We start from the raw sequence: 16935 nt of genomic DNA, 5'->3' as shown, positions 1-16935 counted from the left end.
TGCTTGACTTCGCACATTTTAAAGCACGATGCGGATGTCGAGGTGACAACCCATCGCCTCAAGTTTGTTCATAACTAAGATTGCCTTCATGAGACAGCTTGAACAGCTACGGACCAAGGCCGCAGTCGGCCACCTCACGCTAGTTGGAAGCGCACTGCGACGGGCGACCCTGCCTCTTCTTCTAGGAGGATAACGGCCGAGAGTTTCGTAAGCGGCCACAGCACCAGGACCAATCTTGCCGAAGAGAAATATTAACTCTCACAAAATTTAGACTGGTGGTAATCATTCCACTTCATCAGATACAGGTAACAGATCTGATGTATCAATCGGCCATCAAAAGTTCGGATAGTAGTTGACCACTCATTGCTCATCGAGCAATGCAAGCAGAGGCTGACGCTCTAGCAGCTGGCTTCATGAGCTCCCTCATTCGTCGTCTCTCTCCGAAATGAGATCATTCGGATACAGGATTCGCTTTTTGAGCTTTCTCATCGCACTAATTGAAAATAGATATCCCCAGCTGTTCAAACATGCGCCGCTTCTTCAAATAGTCGGTATCTCAGCTAGAGAGGATGATCACGACGTTGCTCGTCTGCAGCAACCCAATTTTTAAAGCAGGGTCGTAGTAAGGCTTTGTTTGGTAAGCCCATATATATGCTCGCATTTGATTCAGAATATCTGAAACCTCTTTTCGCTAACGCCGTGAGCGATATGGAACGCGGCCATAACTTTTCTTGATAGAGCGCAGACAAGAAAGGTGATTGCTGGTCAATGTTATTTTCATCCCACATCATATTCTTGTGCGTTCTGCAGCCTGTGACAATTATTTGCCTGAATGCCAGCCATCGCGTCGCATATTCTTAGTGTGATGCTCAATCTCATGTATTAGAGAGTTTGACCCGTTAGAGTGGTGGTACACATTACTTCAGCTATTCGACGAGTCACGGGCAATTCTCGATGACAGGCCTCGTCGTTATAGCCGTAGTTGTTGCATTTCCTCATGCCGCTTGCTATCATATACATCTCAATTGATTTTTAACAGTAATCTTGGAAGAAATCTTGAAGGAGAACTCAAGACTTTTCATAGAAATTGATCAATGGTAAGATCGACGAGTGGTCCCACGAAAGTTCCGTCGAACCGTTGGTCCCAATACTGTGTGTGGTACCTATGCTTCTACACAATTATACCAAAGTGAAAATGTGTATTTTTGTCTATCCACATTATTACAGCCCCTTCCCGTTATATTCACAAGGCAGCACATGAATATATGTGAGCAACTCGTCACAAGTTTGAGTGATGCAGGCTGCAATCAATGCGTACCAACCACACAATTTAAGGCCTTTCTTATAGGAAATTTGGATAATGTACTACTATGACTCTGGATAGTCAGATTTGTCACGGGATTCACAGTACCATTAGTTGTATGATTACCTAATGTTATGTAGAGATTGAATATCGGATGGATCTTTGTTAATCTGAATCTTAAAAATATTCGAAATAAGTTTATTCTGTCTACGCATCCTAAAGTAGCATGACCCACTAAACTCGCGAGCGCTGTAGACTGGGCCAACCAAACCCGCGCGACGCAAGCTTAAAATTGATTTCTGACAAGTATATATTTCCATGCAACAAAGTATTGGAGCAACTGAAAGGAAAATAGAGATAATACAAATATGGGACTTATCTCATTGCGAGCTTAACTTTTCTGGGTACTAGCGCACTTGTCATGCAGTGAGTCAGACGGAAGATTAATGCGTTTCTTGATGATGAAAGCCATGACGTCTGACTTGGCGCTCATTTTTTGGAAGCTTAATGGTGCACATCTATATCGTTTCACAGTGCTTCCAAAAATGGGCTATTTAAAAAGGGTAAGTAAACGATAGTAGACAACTCTAAGGATAAATCACACATTTTAGTATGATTGTAAGAAAAAGCAGTTGCTTATCGGTCCGAATCAGTCATTTTGCAAACGCACAGCTTAGTCTGGAGCTTTAATGCCTTTCTACTCTCGTTTTCCTTGTATTACCTGATCGCGCGCAGTTAGTATCAGAGTCAAATCATTCTGTTCGTTGTTTGCGCTTGAAATATATGTGCAAAAGTCTGTCGATTCTTGACTTGGATCGGGACGAACAGTGGTAGTATTGTAGCATTGTAGCTCTTCCAAACATAAAAGCGGTCGAAGTTGTTCTCTTTTGATCGCGCGAAAAATGCCGTAGTATGACTATCCCAATAATAGAAATGGATCTTACGCTTTGTGGTGACTACTTTTTGTGTTTCACCAAAGTCTAGTGTCGATAACATTCGAAACCTTACGAAATTGTCGCTCATCTCTGCATTATTTCCTAATGCTGTGATCATTGCCTCCAAACGAAAGATGCAAGCCACGATCTTGGCAGTAATTATTGTGCCTTAAACTGATGAAGCTACTGTTTGAATCGGATCCAATTGTCATATCGTTCTCATTTGCGCTATACTCGCCGCTCGCCATTGGGTCGCTCGCGTGCGGGCGAGATTCAACGTGGTAACCAACGCTATTCTGCCTTTTCGAGTATTGTGCTCAAGACAGATAATGTAACGTTGTAATCAGACCAAAGGCACCAAGATTTGAGAGGAGGATGCATGCTTTTCAAACTCTGTCTCTTTCTTCAAGACACAACTTCATGTATGCATAATGGTGAGCGGAGGCAGTCAAAACGTGCTGCCGGCGCTCTGTCAACGAGCACCACAAAGAAGAAATTAATCAGTTTCTGTGACAAAGTCCTCGACACTTATTTTACCTCAGCAAGCAGATCTTGTTGACGTTATGTCTCATAATGCACTGGCGCTTCGTTTAGAGCAACGCTTTGAGACTAAAACTAGTCATTCTATTTTTTCAAGGCCACCTCGTGTCAACTGACACCCTTCCCAGCTTCTTAACGGCTCAAATGTCCACCTCTGAGTCGACTTTTCAACGCCAAAGAGCTCTTCCCAACCCTACGATATGTACGTGAACACGTAAAATGTGAGAAAGCTTACTGCTACCCAACAGATCAAGCTCGAGTACAAGACCCTAACTTCGATTGGTTTGCTCTCTGCCGTAACCCTCCCAAAGAAATGCGACACCAGATGCGAATTTCTTTATAATTGTGACTAAACCACTAACGTACGCTACTTTGCTTACACAACGTCTCGTGCTGGAAACTGAAGCCGCTTACACTCGTAATAGCAGCTGCCACAGTCACGTCAGGATCTATGGCAGTACAAGTAAGAATACCTCAAATATTTTCAAGCCATTTTTGATCCATACACTCACCCCTTAGCTCATAGTTAATTAATTACCTCTGTGCAATTAGAGGGTACACAGCTACATCCTATACGTAGTGGTAATTGTAGGGTTACATGGATATTATCATTACGAACGACGTCTAGTAATCTGCCGACCAGATGGTGATAGTGAATAAGGAAAGAGCTTTAATGAGCACAGCAATAATATGCCTTCCTTTCGACCATCTTGCAGTTGTCCATATAAGCCGCACGTATTGAAAAGATTTCTTACGATACTAGAATCTAACAAAAGCAAAATTATCGCACTTAAGAATATTTGTAAATTACGTCTGTTTTCTTGGAGTACATAGAACTGGCTGATTGCGACAAATGGGTCAATTGAAGAAGCCAAATTCTACATAAAGCCTCATGTACGAGAGATCAACTCCTGATTTGTTCGCGTTATCGCTATCTCTGTGATTGCCAATGAACTCTCTCGACTGCTGTATTGATATGTATAGAAAGCAAATCCAAGATTGAGTGGCCTAAAAATGGGCATTTCGTCATATTTTTGTGCCATCTCTCTATAAAACGTCCGGTCGGCTCGTTTATATCCTAGATTCAAATAGTCCCAACTTTTGACAATTCCCGATATCGCATTTTCTGCACAAAGTATACCTTTTACAGCTAAAATAGGATCAGAACTCAGTCTCTAGTATACAAAACAAGTCCTAAAGCACAAGTAGACACTCAAGTTTGTCTGCTTCTTTCTTAATCCCATGGCGTCTCCGCCAGCCCCTAGTGGCTCTCCCACAACGTCCTATTCGCTATTAAAGCAACCATCACCTCCAAAGGATGAGAAAAACATCGACAATGTCCTAGGTAGCGATATTGTGGACGTTGTTGTTGATGAGGTGGACAGCCCGACAGGACTAAGTCAAGTTCAAGAGGATTATTTTAACAACGAGAAGCCACCAGATGATCCAAATTATCGCTATGTACATGTGAATGCTCCTGAATTGAACGCAGCACGTAATTATTGTTCGAATCTCGTGATTACCAGTCGCTTTACACCATACAATTTCTTACCAAAGCTTCTCTTTTACGAGTTTAGCAAGCTCGCAAATGCCTATTTTCTCATTATATCCATCATGCAAACCATCAAACCAATTTCGAATACTGGAGGATTTCCGGCATCATTACCTGCGTTGTCTATTATTGTTCTCATTGACATGTTTTTCGCGTGTCTTGAAGATTATAAACGCCATCAAGCTGACCATATTGCGAATAACTTGCCTTGTCACAAGTTTCAACAATCAACTAAAGCATTTGAACCGGCGAAATGGCATACTCTTCAAGTAGGTGATGTGGTCAAAGTGTTTAATCGTGACCCAGTTCCTGCGGATTTGGTCATTTTAGGCGCGTGTGAACCTGATCCATTAAACCCAACGGGAATTTGTTACGTGGAAACAAAATCGCTTGATGGCGAGACAAATTTGAAGTTGCGTCAAGGACTTGAAGCAACGTATACAAGACTTCGAACTGATGCAGCTGTTGGTGATTTAATGGGTACAATCATTTGTGAAACTCCAAATAATTCAATCCATCGATTCTGTGGCTCTTTAACGCTTGAAGATGGAAAAAAGGAAGTGATTACAACGAATGCAATTGTATTACGAGGTTCGACTTTACGAAATACCGAATATATCTATGGAATTGTCGTGAATACGGGACCAGATACGAAAATTATGATGGCATCATCCTCAGATCCAATGAAATGGAGTAATATGGAACGACGATTGAATAAGCAGATTCTATACATTTGTGTTTTAATGGTCGCCTTGTGTCTCACAGGTGCAATTCTCTCGACACTTTGGAACGCCCATAATCTTGATAAAGATCGTGACGATGCTGCTTGGTATTTGTATGATGGCAACTCAACGGCTGTGAAGTCACCATTGAGTAATTTTTTCATTATGGTCCTGTATTACTTTTTACTCTTAAATTCATTCATTCCTGTATCTCTTTACGTGAGTATGACGTCGGTGAAGTTTATGCAATCGCTCTTTATGAATAATGACTTGGAAATGTATCATCACGAAACGGATACCCCTTGTCAAGTTCGTACCATGTCTTTGAATGAAGAATTGGGTCAAATTGACTATATCTTTTCTGATAAGACAGGGACATTGACGTGTAATATAATGGAATTTCGAAAATGTTCAATCAATGGAATTGCTTATGGTCATGGGGAGACTGAAGTTGGTATTGCTGCAAGAAATCGTCAAGAAGCAGAAACATCCGTTATCTCTGTTACTCCATTTAGTGTCAAGAAAGAGTATGGGGATATTGTACCTGATGCGACTTTAGTACCCACAGATCGAGTGGTCCAAGTGCCATTTGTGAATTATCAAGATGACGCACTTTTTGAAGCTATGGCACAGAAAAATAGTGCACAGGCCAAAGCTATTGGTGCCTTCTTTGAACACTTGGCTGTGTGCCATACAGTGATGCCAGAAAAAGCGGCCGACAATAGTTTGCGCTTGAGTGCATCGTCACCTGATGAACAAGCGCTAGTGGCTGCTGCTGCATGTTTTGGGTACAAATTTGTAGCACGTGGACCAGGGAAAGCCATGGTTGAGTATTTTTCGTGTGTGGACAATCCGGATGCAATGTTTTGTCATCAACCTGTTTTAGAACATGCGGTCGGACAGTACGAAGTATTAGAAGTGCTCGAGTTTAATAGTACGCGCAAGCGCATGTCGGTGATTGTGAAAGGACCAAGTGGTGAGTTGACACTGTTTTGTAAGGGTGCAGATACGGTCATGTACGAACGTCTGCGTCCAACAACTGATCCAATTGTGAATCAAACACGAGATTTGACATTGCAACATATGGAACAGTTTGCGTCCGAAGGTCTGCGTACACTTGTGATTGGAATGACTGACATTGACCCTGAGTTTTTTGATGCGTGGGTTCTTCGCTATCGTACAGCAATTAATGACATGCGTCAAATTGATTTACGTCGAAATGGATTGGACAATGATATTGATCGATTAATGAACGAGATTGAGACGAATCTTGATATTCTAGGAGCAACTGCGATTGAAGATCGACTACAAGCGGAGGTACCAGATACAATTTATAAGCTTCGACAGGCTGCGATTAAAATTTGGATGCTTACAGGAGATAAAGAGGAAACGGCCATAAATATTGGCTTTGCATGTCGATTATTAGCTACGGACATTGAACGGATTGTTATCTCTGCTGATACACATCCAGATTTGACAAAAATTATGGATGAATTACAGGCACATGTACGAGATGAGCATGACGAAGTGGGTGATGGAAGTCCTGCTGTGAGTGCCTTGGACACACGTACTTCTGTTTTGACTAGAGATCAGCGCAAACGACGCACGCGCATTGAAAGTCTTGCGGAAATGCCAGAGCAAGAATTAGCTTTGGTGATTGATGGTGAAACGCTTGAAGTGGCATTAGAAGAGTGTCCAGAGCTACTGCTGAAAGTCGCAGAAAAGTGTGTGGCTGTAATAGCATGTCGTGTTTCGCCAGCTCAGAAGGCACAATTGGTTCGACTGGTACGGGACAATAAACCCGAAATTCGTACACTAGCGATTGGTGATGGAGCGAACGATGTGTCAATGATTCAAGCTGCTCATGTGGGTGTTGGGATTTCAGGGCAAGAAGGAATGCAAGCGGCAAATTCGTCGGATTATGCCATTGCCCAGTTTCGTTTCTTGTCGCGCTTGCTGTTAGTACACGGACGATGGAATTATGTTCGCATGGGAAAGTTGATTCTCTACATATTCTACAAAAATGTTATTCTTAATCTGACGCAATTTTGGTACATGATCTACACGGGCTACTCTGGTCAAAAGTTCTTTCTTGAGTGGGGACTTCAAGGGTACAATCTTCTCTTTACAGCATTACCGATCATTCTTGTCAGCACGTTTGAACAGGATGTGCCTGCGTGTCTTGCACATAATTATCCCTTGTTATATCGTATCGGACAGGAGAATACACGCTTTAATACGAAAGTTGTGTGGGCGTGGATTACGTCGTGTGTCTGGGAGTCACTCATTATCTGTTTTGGTGTCGTTTATGGTATGCGGTACTTGGTGACAAAGGCCGATACACCGACCATGTGGGTTTACGGAAGTACGTCGTTTACAATCGTCTTGATTGTCGTCACACTTAAACTCTGTTTACATCAACAAATGTGGTGGCCTATTCATATTGTAATTTACATTTCTTCCTTTATGCTTTGGATCGGTACCGCTGCGTTAATCTCGTATGGTGACTCAATCAGCTCATCGTACTGGAACGGTGTCTTTACCAACACATTCCGCGTGGACGCATTCTGGTTGGTTGTTCCACTTTTGGTTGTCGCTGCACTCTCGCGTGATTTTATGTGGAAAGGATACATGCGTATGTTCCGACCGTCGTACAAACACTTAGCACAGGAAGTGAACGCGTTTGGACTCACGCACATTGCTGATCAATTACTTACGTTCCCACCTGCTCAGAAGATTCCAGAGACTGCACTTGGAAGTGAAGCTGGTCGTGCTGCCGTCGTATCTGCTGGGACAACAAGTATGCGAGATTCAAGTGTGTCCAAGCCTGTAGTGCCGACTGTTGTGATGACGTCTCGACCGTTGAATAGCCGGATCGGCAATCGTCGGTCGGTCACACGCGGCAGTGCGTTCAGCTACGATGCTGAAAGTGTCATGGTCGAGTCGTTCATGGCGACAGATCGATATGCCCGTGACGCAAAGCGGACCAAATCGATCTTTGACCGACATGCGAGTCGCGGTTCGCTAGCGTTTCATAATCTCCCAGCTCAACCAGACGGAGAAAATGAGACTACACATCCACGGACTGGCATGGTAGATGACTCGCTATCCCGCTCCGCTGGCAATGTATTCCGTGGTGCTCGTCATGGTCACGGCCGTCGACGTTTTTTGTCCGTGACTGAAAGTTCACGTGGTCGTGTAGACGCACCCACCAGTTTGTCTGTGACCACGCTGGACCGTGTGCGCGAAAATGCGACGAATAATTTTGGACACCGTAGTTTCCATCGACCGTCTGTCACGCAACGAAGACGTGGGTTCGAGAATCGTGCCTTGTCAAGTGACGACGCGCACACCCTTGCACGTCTAGACAGCGGCAATTTATCTGTGCGGCGCAATTTACGGCGTAGTATGAAGAATGGGAACGACTGTGTTTAGAGATTGTCGTCAATATACATGCAGCAGATAAACAAAGCTACATTAAATGAAAATTATCGTTATAAGACGGTGTCGTGTTAATACGTAAAACGTTCAGCTGCGACTGCGACTGCGGCTACGAGTGCGACTCCTGCTACGGCTTCGACTTAGGCTGCGACGGCGGCTATGGGCACGACTCGAACTTCGGCTACGGCTTCGACTGCGGCTAGAACTACGTCCACGGCTACGGCTTCGGCTTCGGCTGAGACTGAGACTAAGACTGCGATTCCGACTACGTCCACGTGATCGACTGCGACTGAGACTGAAGCTTCGACTGCGGCTTCGACTGCGACGACGACGGAATAGACTGGGCGACCGGCGACGGGTACCACGAAACAGCGGACTGCGTCGTTTACCGCGAAATGGAGGAGACGCCCGTCGACGCAAAGCCGGCGAGCGTAGCCGTCCGCCCCGTCGGTTATTGCCAAAGCTGCGACTACGGCTTCGGCCGCGGAATGGCGATGCCGCGCGTCGCCCGCGTCCACGAAATGGAGATCGCTGACGACTAAAAGATCGCAAGCGACCGCCACGCCGGCCACGGCTCTTTGGCGACGGCGAGGCACGTGTGACTGTGCGTTTAGGCTCTGGCTTTGGAGCATCCGGTAGAACGCGCAGCTTGTTACCATCGAGCCATCCATCGTGCATATGATCTTTAGCGCTATTGGCATCCTCTTGTGTGGCAAAAGCTACAATTGCACTAGCTTTTCCTCTTGGAACAGCCATGTCAACACGCACAACAAGCCCAAATTTGCCGAATATCTCGCGTAAATGGTCGGCATTTACATTGCGCGTAATATTTTCGACGCGCAATGTTACAGGTGCAGTCTTTACCTTTTCTTTGGTACGACTGGGAGATTTATCATCTGTAGGTGACCTTCCATCTGATGAGAGAAATGAGTGGTGAACAAAGACATAGAGGGGAGATACTGCACGTACTTGATGCAGAACGAGAGCGAGAACGAGAGTGAGAACAAGACACTGAACGTTTTCGTGCAGAACGTGTGGGGGATGAATGGATCGATGAACGTGAGCGTGAAGGGGAAGGCGAACGCGAACGCGAGCGCGATTGACGCGGCGACAACGCCATCGCCTGTGAGTTAGCTTGGATCGTGTGGTGTGTGTACACGAACAAGTTAATCTAATTGGGCAACTATGCAATTCTTAAGTAACAGAAAAAAGATATGAATACTATATTCTGTCAACCGATTACTATCGCGTCGGTTCACTTTTCAATCTTCAACATCATGTTGAAAGGACTAGCTAGCGACTTGTCTGGCGCAGGCGATGTATGTCATGTAATTCATGACTTTTCAAAGTGTCTGGCGAATCAGTATTTGCTACCAAATGAAAGTATCATGTTCTCAATGCAGTCGATCAAGGAGGAATTTACATTTACAAACCACGCATTGCTTAAAATTGGTGGAAGTAACTCGACAACAACACGAAAGCTTACAGAACGCTTTGATTATCGTCACGAGACGATTACATTAGTGCAATTTGAAACTGCAGGACTTGTTGATCGCGACTGTGAGATTAAATTTCATATTGGGGGCAAGTCAATGTCGATTGACATTGCCAAGGCAGAACAAACGGATGCTCAAGACTTTTACAAAGTGCTTGAAATGCTTAGTCGTCGACAGATGGAGAATAATCGTGCATGGGATCATGGGTGTATGGCCCTGAAATATTCGAGTGAAGCTCTGTATCTCACGGAAAACAGTGGCCAGACGCTGATTAAACAGACTGATGAAGCTTCCTATTGGATCGAAGAGCTTTATAAACGAACTCATCCACTCTGCTACCGCGAAGTTATTACTGGAGCATTCCAAGAGCTAAAATTATATGACAAAATTGGAAGGTCTTAATTTTTAGTAATCGTTATAATAGTACTTTGTTGGTAGCAATGTATGATTTATTACATTTTTATCAGTACAAATCATTCTCACTTAAACGCTACGACTACTCAGTATGCTCAAGGGTTTAACTAAAGATCTTACGGGCACTGCCGACATTTGTCACACAGCTAAAGACTTGAGCAAGCTCCATGCTACTTCGTATTTATTACCTGGCGAAGAAATTATGTTTGCCTTTGAATCTGGAAAAGAAGAATTTGCCTTTACTAATGAAGCTCTCATTATGACATCAGGCGAGAGTGCCACCACTACCCGAAAGCTTGTACAACGTGCATCATATCGAGATTCGATAATTTCAAATGTATTGTTTGAAACTACTGGTCGCGTTGATCGGGATTGTGAAATTAAGTTTCTAATTGGTGATATTGACGTATCGATCGATATTGCTCGAAAGGAAGAAGATTTTGTCAAGGGATTCTATGAAACGCTTTTACTTCTTTCTCGAGCACAAAAGAGTCGTGCACGCAGTTGGGAACAAGCTGAAAAAGGACTCGACAAAGCTGCTGACAGCTTCAAGATCAGAGATGGTCACAACCTCGTGTCACTTGCGTCCGACGTGGCTGCATGGCTTGATAATGCCTATAATCAACGCAACTCACGCTGCTATCGCGAAGTGATAGCGACAGCAATGGCGCAGGTGGTCGCTGAAGATAAGAAGTAGATCGAGAATATAAAGCAAAAGGATGCAAGCAGCATCATATTAATAGTATATGTCAAAGATTACAGAATGTTTGTAGTGTGAACACATACCATGTTGCATGTAGTACATCAACGTGGGGTCTAGGGGTACTCTAGATGCCATTTTATGCACAGGTTGAGCAGACGAAGTAACATAATCAATGCAGTCCGTCCACTAGCGTACGCCAAGAGAAAGATCGCGCGAGTTAACGTAATCCTAATGTGAATTTTGCAACATTGTTTCCAATCGACACTTTAACAAATGCGTCACCAGAGCAGTAGTCCTGGGAGTTCCGAAACATAAAACCCATTTATTAGTGCAACATAACCTCAACTGAGGTTATTTTGAAATTACAGAAGCAAGCAAAAGCATGGAGGAAGAGGAAGCCTCAGGTAAGCGACGATCGCGCGAAATAGCTACACGCGCAAGTATTGAGAGCAACCAAGACTAACAACAAAGATGTATTGTGATAAGAAAGAAGAGATGCTGCCTGACGTGTACTTCGAGTTGGTGGATAAAGCAACACGACTCCCCCTTCCAGATACCTCCGTTGATGCGGTGACTGATTTACCTGATCATGCAAGCGTGATTCGATTCCGAGATGCAGTGCTACGCAAGTGCCCGAACTCCCTTACGAATGTTGATGCAGCCAACCTGCGAGTCTACGCAAACCGAGCAGTGTATGATGACAAGGATGGCAAGCCTTTGAAAGTATCGGCTAAAGTGGATGATCTTGGAAAAGACGAAGATCTTGCACTGATCGTGGAAGTGCCGCAGCGAGAGAGTGGTGTGCCAATTGTGAGTTTATTTCAGAAGGTCTTAACCCTCAAGCGCCTCATCTTGCACGTGAGGAGCTTCTCAGTCGTGTCTTCGCGAGTATGCAGCACCGATTCATCCTCTTCCTATCACCAGCAGCGTCGGGGAAGACGTCGTTATTGTCGCTGTTTGCTCGCAGATATCCTGACCTGAATTGTATCCCCGTCTCGTTTCTTCGTTCGCAAGTATCAGCGGTTGACCAGCTGCGATCATGCGGGATCGATATCTATGACAGTACAATGAACCTCAGCTCACACCAGAATCATGTTGTTATGATCGATGATGCTCAAGCGAAGTACGATGATAAGGATTTTTGGGCCACCTTGATCAAGGTTGCTCCGTCGTGGTTACCAGACAATGTTCGCTTTATAATCTGTGCGACGCATGCGCTCGAATGTGGAGTAGAGAGTCCAGTTGAGCTCCAATCGCTTTTGAAATTCGGCAGAAGTGATTTCCTGCTAAGTGACGAGGAAGTACAAGAATTCTTGGTACTGCCATTGACCACCGGATTGCCCGACAGGATGAAGAAACAAAGCTTCATTCAGCTGCTGATTCGCGAGTGCAGTGGACTTATCGGTGCGTTGCGGATTACACCGACCAGTTGCGCCGCTGATGAAGACAATCGTTGCATCGTGACTTTGAAGAAAGCTGGAATTATTGTCGAAGATGTCGACCAGCTGGTGAGATTTTCATCTCCATTGGCAGAGAAGTACTATAGCAAGTGTCTTTTTCCGAATCGTGCGCTTGCAAATCCTTCGTCGCTGCGTGAACTGATCACGAGAATTGTTGGCAACATGTCGGCATCTGCGCTACGGCAGTCTGTGGTTGGCGAGACGAATTTCCCCAAGGAAGCTATTTTCCAGCATCAATTCATGGAAGGCCTTGCGTTGAACACCCATCGGACGTGCTTGATTTGCCCAGAGTTATCACGTGTATTCCCTTCGTCGCCGGCCGATAGTGATCAGCCGTTGAGAATCGAGGGAAAAATTGACTTTTATCTCAATGGAAGTCTGCGGTGGGGGCTTGAGCTGCTGGTGAATGGAGACAACATCGGTGAGCACATGGCGCGATTCGCATCAGATGGAAAGTATGCTGCACTTGCAGTGAACGATTATGCAGTCATTGACCTTCGAGGCAACAAGACTGGGAAAGTCACAGGCGTCTCTTGCATGGAAAAGCGGGTAATGGTGTTCTTCCAGCTAAGGGACTTCTCAAGATGCCATTGCATCTTTGGAATGGACAAGGCAATCTACGATATTCAGTTGAAAAGGTAGAGCTGGAGCTCATAAATTCAACCGCAACGCGGATTCTGTTCAACGCTCTCAAAGCTCTTCGTGAAATACAATGGAAAGCCGATGAGCATGAACATGATCCGTCACATTGTTGAATCACATCTGATCCAATCACCAACGTATGCGAAGCTAACTAATCGAGAGAATCATGACCTTCATGCTAAGCTACTCCATAGCACGTTTGCTGCCAACACGAGCTACAACAAAATAGCAAACAGATCCAAAGCACCCGACGTTAGCGAGGAAGCTCCTGACTTCTCATATGAGCCAGCGCCTCAACCTCCATCACCTGCTAAGCCGCAAACACGCTGTAAAGCACGTAGGGAACGCATATTCCATGGAGATTTCACTCCAACAGGCAGTGATAAATCACTTGAAATTGAAACACTTGAGAAGTGATTTGAATACATTCAACATGAAAGGCAAATCACATCCAAATGACGTCCAAACGCGGTCCACATGTTATGAATTTCAATGGATTACTTGCGCGTCTACGAAGCGGAAAAACGCATGTAAATCTGAAGACAATGCTCGTCTCTCATGCGTTCGTTGATTTATGGCACCTGATTGAAGATGAGAAGAGCTTCGACAAGCATCTATTCAGCCTTCTCGACGAGCTTGAGCAGATGTCATATCAATCTCGAGAATTTGATTCGGCGTACAATGAGCAACTAGATGGTGTTGTAAAACGCCTGAAGATGCTACAAGGAGCTACGGCTATTGGCGATAATAATCCAGGCATAAAAAAGGAAATGAAGCAGCTTCTTGACAAGCTGTATGAGAAGGGAGTTTTCTCAACGAACTATTACACTCAGTTCAAGCGTCTGATGAAGCTCTCCTAGAGTCGCGCTTGAATGTAAGCAACTTGCTTGTGTCGATGTATTTCGGCTTCGCGAGCTGAGAAACGTTAACTTTCTCCAATTGCTTGGTGAGCATTTCGATGTTGGTAGCGCCATGGTCAGTTTTGGTTGGTCCAAGTGGTTTCACTGTTCCAGATGTTACGCCATCGCCGTCAATATCCATCGGCTGTGGCATATTTGCCCGACGAACTCTTTTCCTACGATACATTTGGATTTAGTTCCAGGTCTGTTGAACGTGAACAATCAAGTTGCCCAGCATCAATTCAGTCAGCCAATTAATTTCAGTCAATTCGAATGCGCGCTGGGATCGATCTCCATTTACTACAGCGGGAAAGCTATCACTGCTCAAAGCCAAAACAATTCATTCAAGATCGTTTGGCCAACAGCTGCTACGACCACAACGTATTCGATCACGTGGCCAGATGGCACATGTACAGCAAGTGATATCAATAACTACCTTCAATATTGAAGTATCCAAAACAACTTGTATTTGAACAACAATACCACTGGAGAATACCATTACTTTATCTCATGTGCAGAGAAGTCATCTGCATATGCAATTCAATTTCCGATGCTCAAGAATATCACAGGCTATATTGCGGCGAGCGGCTTCCCCACAATGCCAGCTACAGCTTATACGCCTCAATTGCTCATTGACAATTCTGGATTTGGAGCTATCATTGGATTTTCGAATGGCACATATCCGGCTGCTCAGACAACAAGCGTTTCGCTATCAACAGTACAATCGTTCCGCAGGTAGATCCAGTAGCAGCAGTTATTGTTGGCTTATCAAATCTACAACCCGATTGCAAGCAACAACCAAGTTCTCCACACCTTCACAAGCGCTGGAGTAGGTTTCGTTGGACCCACCACCACTTTCCAAGGTCAGGGATTTGCTTACTGTCCAATGCAAGGAACCAACAATGAAATTACGTTGAGCTTCTATGATCAAAACATGAAACCACATCAGATCATCGATAACAACGTCTGCATTCGTTTGCTAATCCGCCAAAAAAAAGCTGATTCAACGATATAATTACATACGTTTTGGTAAATCTTTCTCTCGATCATCATGGTAGACATTTTTTTGCTTGTGATTCGCTTGTAGAGATCAATGAATTCTCTGACTGGCATATCGCTTGGAAGATCACGACAAATAATTGCGAGGTCACGCTGGGTCAAGTTTCGACCAAGAACGACATACTGACTGTTGATGCGAATCGTCTTTGGAATACCAAAGTAGCTTTGACTGATGTAGATCATACCTCATCCTTTTTTTCGGCCTCTGATAATATACTGACCAATGTGAGCTTGTGTTTTCTTTGGTTCAAGAACCATGTCATCGAAGAAAACAAGTTTGCTTGTCTTGGAGTCATACTCGCCCATTGCTGGAACCATCCCCTCTTCGATCACTTCTACGTAGTCTATGGTGTCCTTGAGATGATCATATAGTGTCTCATTTGTCTTCGTGCTTTCTTCGTTCTTATATAAAAGTAATCAAAATGTCTTCTACGACGAATAGTCCAATCTTGAACAGCTCATTCCTTCTCGGATCAAATGACTATCTTACAAGTGCCGTTGCAGAAAAACGATATCAAAAATTGGGTGGAACCGGAGTATTCAGTTCACTTGCTGTGGCTGGAAATCTCAACTGTGAGTCATTGACAATTGCTGGATCTGCAGTTCATTGTCTGGAATCACAGCTGGAACAGTCACATCATCTAAGCTTGTTATGGTCGATGCAAACAAAGACATCGGCTCTTTCCGGAATCTAACCGCCACGAACTTGACTGGTACTCTTCAAACTGCTGCACAACCAAATATTACATCTTTGGGGACGTTGAGTTCACTGACAGTATCTGGAAATATCTCTGGAACGCTAACTACCTACCGGTTCTCAGCCGAATATTACGTCAGTTGGTACGTTGAGCTCGTTGACAACGACAAACACTATCACTACTAACATTAACAACAAAACAACGACTCTGATTAGCTATTCGAGATGGAATAACACATTGGCTACAAATATGATCGTTGACATGTATATGAGCAACATCGCACCAAGCTGAGGTAATACAGCAGCGAGATGAGCCATCTTGCCCAGACTCTCCACAAAGACCACAATTTAGACACATCTACTGAAAGAGCGAAAATTACGCTCATATTTTCGGACTGCCGTTGCTTTGTCGAAATCGGCAAGCTGGTCAACACTGCCGCCGCATGCGCCGCGGGTTTCAACCGTTGATACACTACACTCATGCACACGTATGAACTTGTCCACCTATACATGCTTGGCAAACGTAGCGCTCCCCGAGAAGCATGTATTTTTTTACTTCCGAGGTAGCCCTTCAAAGGTTATCCTGCGACTCGTTTACTATTCTGAACATTAGGACTTCATTGCTAGTTATCACAACGCTAAGTGTCATATGAGTCAGGGCTGTGATATAGCAAACGGTGATAAAATGAAGAGCTATAAAGGCGTGTGACCGCGCGTTTTAATGAATCGGCATCTGAGCTCTCAAGCGTTTGCTCCTTAAACAATCTTGGCAACGCACCTTGCGTCGCATCTGTATCGTACGCTGGACGAATCGTCTCATAATTTGACGACATCATTACCGTGGAATGGGACAATTTATGGTCGGGCGACGCACAACTATTTAATCCGGCTTTGACCATACCTCGAAGGTATGCTTGGCAACGAACCATAGCAATCTTGACTCTTTCGACGAGAGAAGTCGTGATGACATCGCTGGAGAAACGATAAATGATCTGTAGTGATCACAATAAAGCCAAGTAGATGCATCCTGATCTTGTCAGGATCATATGTCATTGCAGATAGCTCCGTGTCA

General features: G+C 44.4%; 8 protein-coding genes across 8 annotated transcripts; 5 read left to right on the top strand and 3 right to left on the bottom strand.

The window, feature by feature from the left end:
- Nucleotides 1-1902: 1902 nt before the first annotated feature.
- PHALS_14537 (uncharacterized protein) lies at nucleotides 1903-2687 on the bottom strand. Its single transcript, XM_024727242.2, has one exon. The coding sequence runs from the start codon at nucleotides 2354-2356 to the stop codon at nucleotides 2051-2053; it is 306 nt and encodes a 101-aa protein (XP_024577839.1). The 5' UTR covers nucleotides 2357-2687; the 3' UTR covers nucleotides 1903-2050.
- Nucleotides 2687-3610, bottom strand: PHALS_11812 (uncharacterized protein; the record flags this gene model as incomplete). Its single annotated transcript, XM_024727241.1, has 7 exons — nucleotides 2687-2707; nucleotides 2776-2789; nucleotides 2896-2971; nucleotides 3053-3069; nucleotides 3141-3227; nucleotides 3291-3297; nucleotides 3590-3610. The coding sequence occupies 7 exons, from the start codon at nucleotides 3608-3610 to the stop codon at nucleotides 2687-2689; spliced, it is 243 nt and encodes an 80-aa protein (XP_024577838.1).
- Nucleotides 3611-4020: 410 nt separating this feature from the next.
- Nucleotides 4021-8487, top strand: PHALS_11811 (haloacid dehalogenaselike hydrolase family protein; the record flags this gene model as incomplete). Its single annotated transcript, XM_024727240.1, has 1 exon — nucleotides 4021-8487. The coding sequence occupies one exon, from the start codon at nucleotides 4021-4023 to the stop codon at nucleotides 8485-8487; it is 4467 nt and encodes a 1488-aa protein (XP_024577837.1).
- A 1283-nt stretch (nucleotides 8488-9770) lies between these two features.
- Nucleotides 9771-10391, top strand: PHALS_11810 (Bacterial PH-like domain; the record flags this gene model as incomplete). Its single annotated transcript, XM_024727239.1, has 1 exon — nucleotides 9771-10391. One exon carries the CDS (start codon nucleotides 9771-9773, stop codon nucleotides 10389-10391), a length of 621 nt encoding a protein of 206 aa, XP_024577836.1.
- Nucleotides 10392-10494: 103 nt separating this feature from the next.
- PHALS_11809 (P-loop containing nucleoside triphosphate hydrolase) lies at nucleotides 10495-14068 on the top strand (the record flags this gene model as incomplete). Its single annotated transcript, XM_024727238.1, has 6 exons — nucleotides 10495-11096; nucleotides 11177-11225; nucleotides 11475-11510; nucleotides 11593-11916; nucleotides 12003-13115; nucleotides 13649-14068. 6 exons carry the CDS (start codon nucleotides 10495-10497, stop codon nucleotides 14066-14068), a joined length of 2544 nt encoding a protein of 847 aa, XP_024577835.1.
- A 3-nt stretch (nucleotides 14069-14071) lies between these two features.
- PHALS_14536 (uncharacterized protein) lies at nucleotides 14072-14985 on the top strand. Its single transcript, XM_036407484.1, has one exon. The coding sequence runs from the start codon at nucleotides 14658-14660 to the stop codon at nucleotides 14844-14846; it is 189 nt and encodes a 62-aa protein (XP_036263181.1). The 5' UTR covers nucleotides 14072-14657; the 3' UTR covers nucleotides 14847-14985.
- PHALS_11808 (uncharacterized protein) lies at nucleotides 14984-15349 on the bottom strand (the record flags this gene model as incomplete). The annotated part of the gene is made up of 2 exons (XM_024727235.1): nucleotides 14984-15028; nucleotides 15131-15349. The coding sequence occupies 2 exons, from the start codon at nucleotides 15347-15349 to the stop codon at nucleotides 14984-14986; spliced, it is 264 nt and encodes an 87-aa protein (XP_024577833.1).
- A 1-nt stretch (nucleotide 15350) lies between these two features.
- Nucleotides 15351-16161, top strand: PHALS_14535 (uncharacterized protein). The gene has a single exon (XM_036407483.1). The coding sequence runs from the start codon at nucleotides 15589-15591 to the stop codon at nucleotides 15859-15861; it is 273 nt and encodes a 90-aa protein (XP_036263180.1). The 5' UTR covers nucleotides 15351-15588; the 3' UTR covers nucleotides 15862-16161.
- The last annotated feature ends 774 nt before the right edge of the window (nucleotides 16162-16935 follow it).

This window comes from Plasmopara halstedii, assembly GCF_900000015.1.
Source record: "Plasmopara halstedii genome assembly, contig: Scaffold_555, whole genome shotgun sequence".
In the NCBI taxonomy this organism is placed as follows: Eukaryota; Oomycota; class Peronosporomycetes; order Peronosporales; family Peronosporaceae; genus Plasmopara; species Plasmopara halstedii.
Note: the sequence above shows the minus strand (reverse complement) of the source record. Positions and strands in the feature narration are given on the sequence as shown.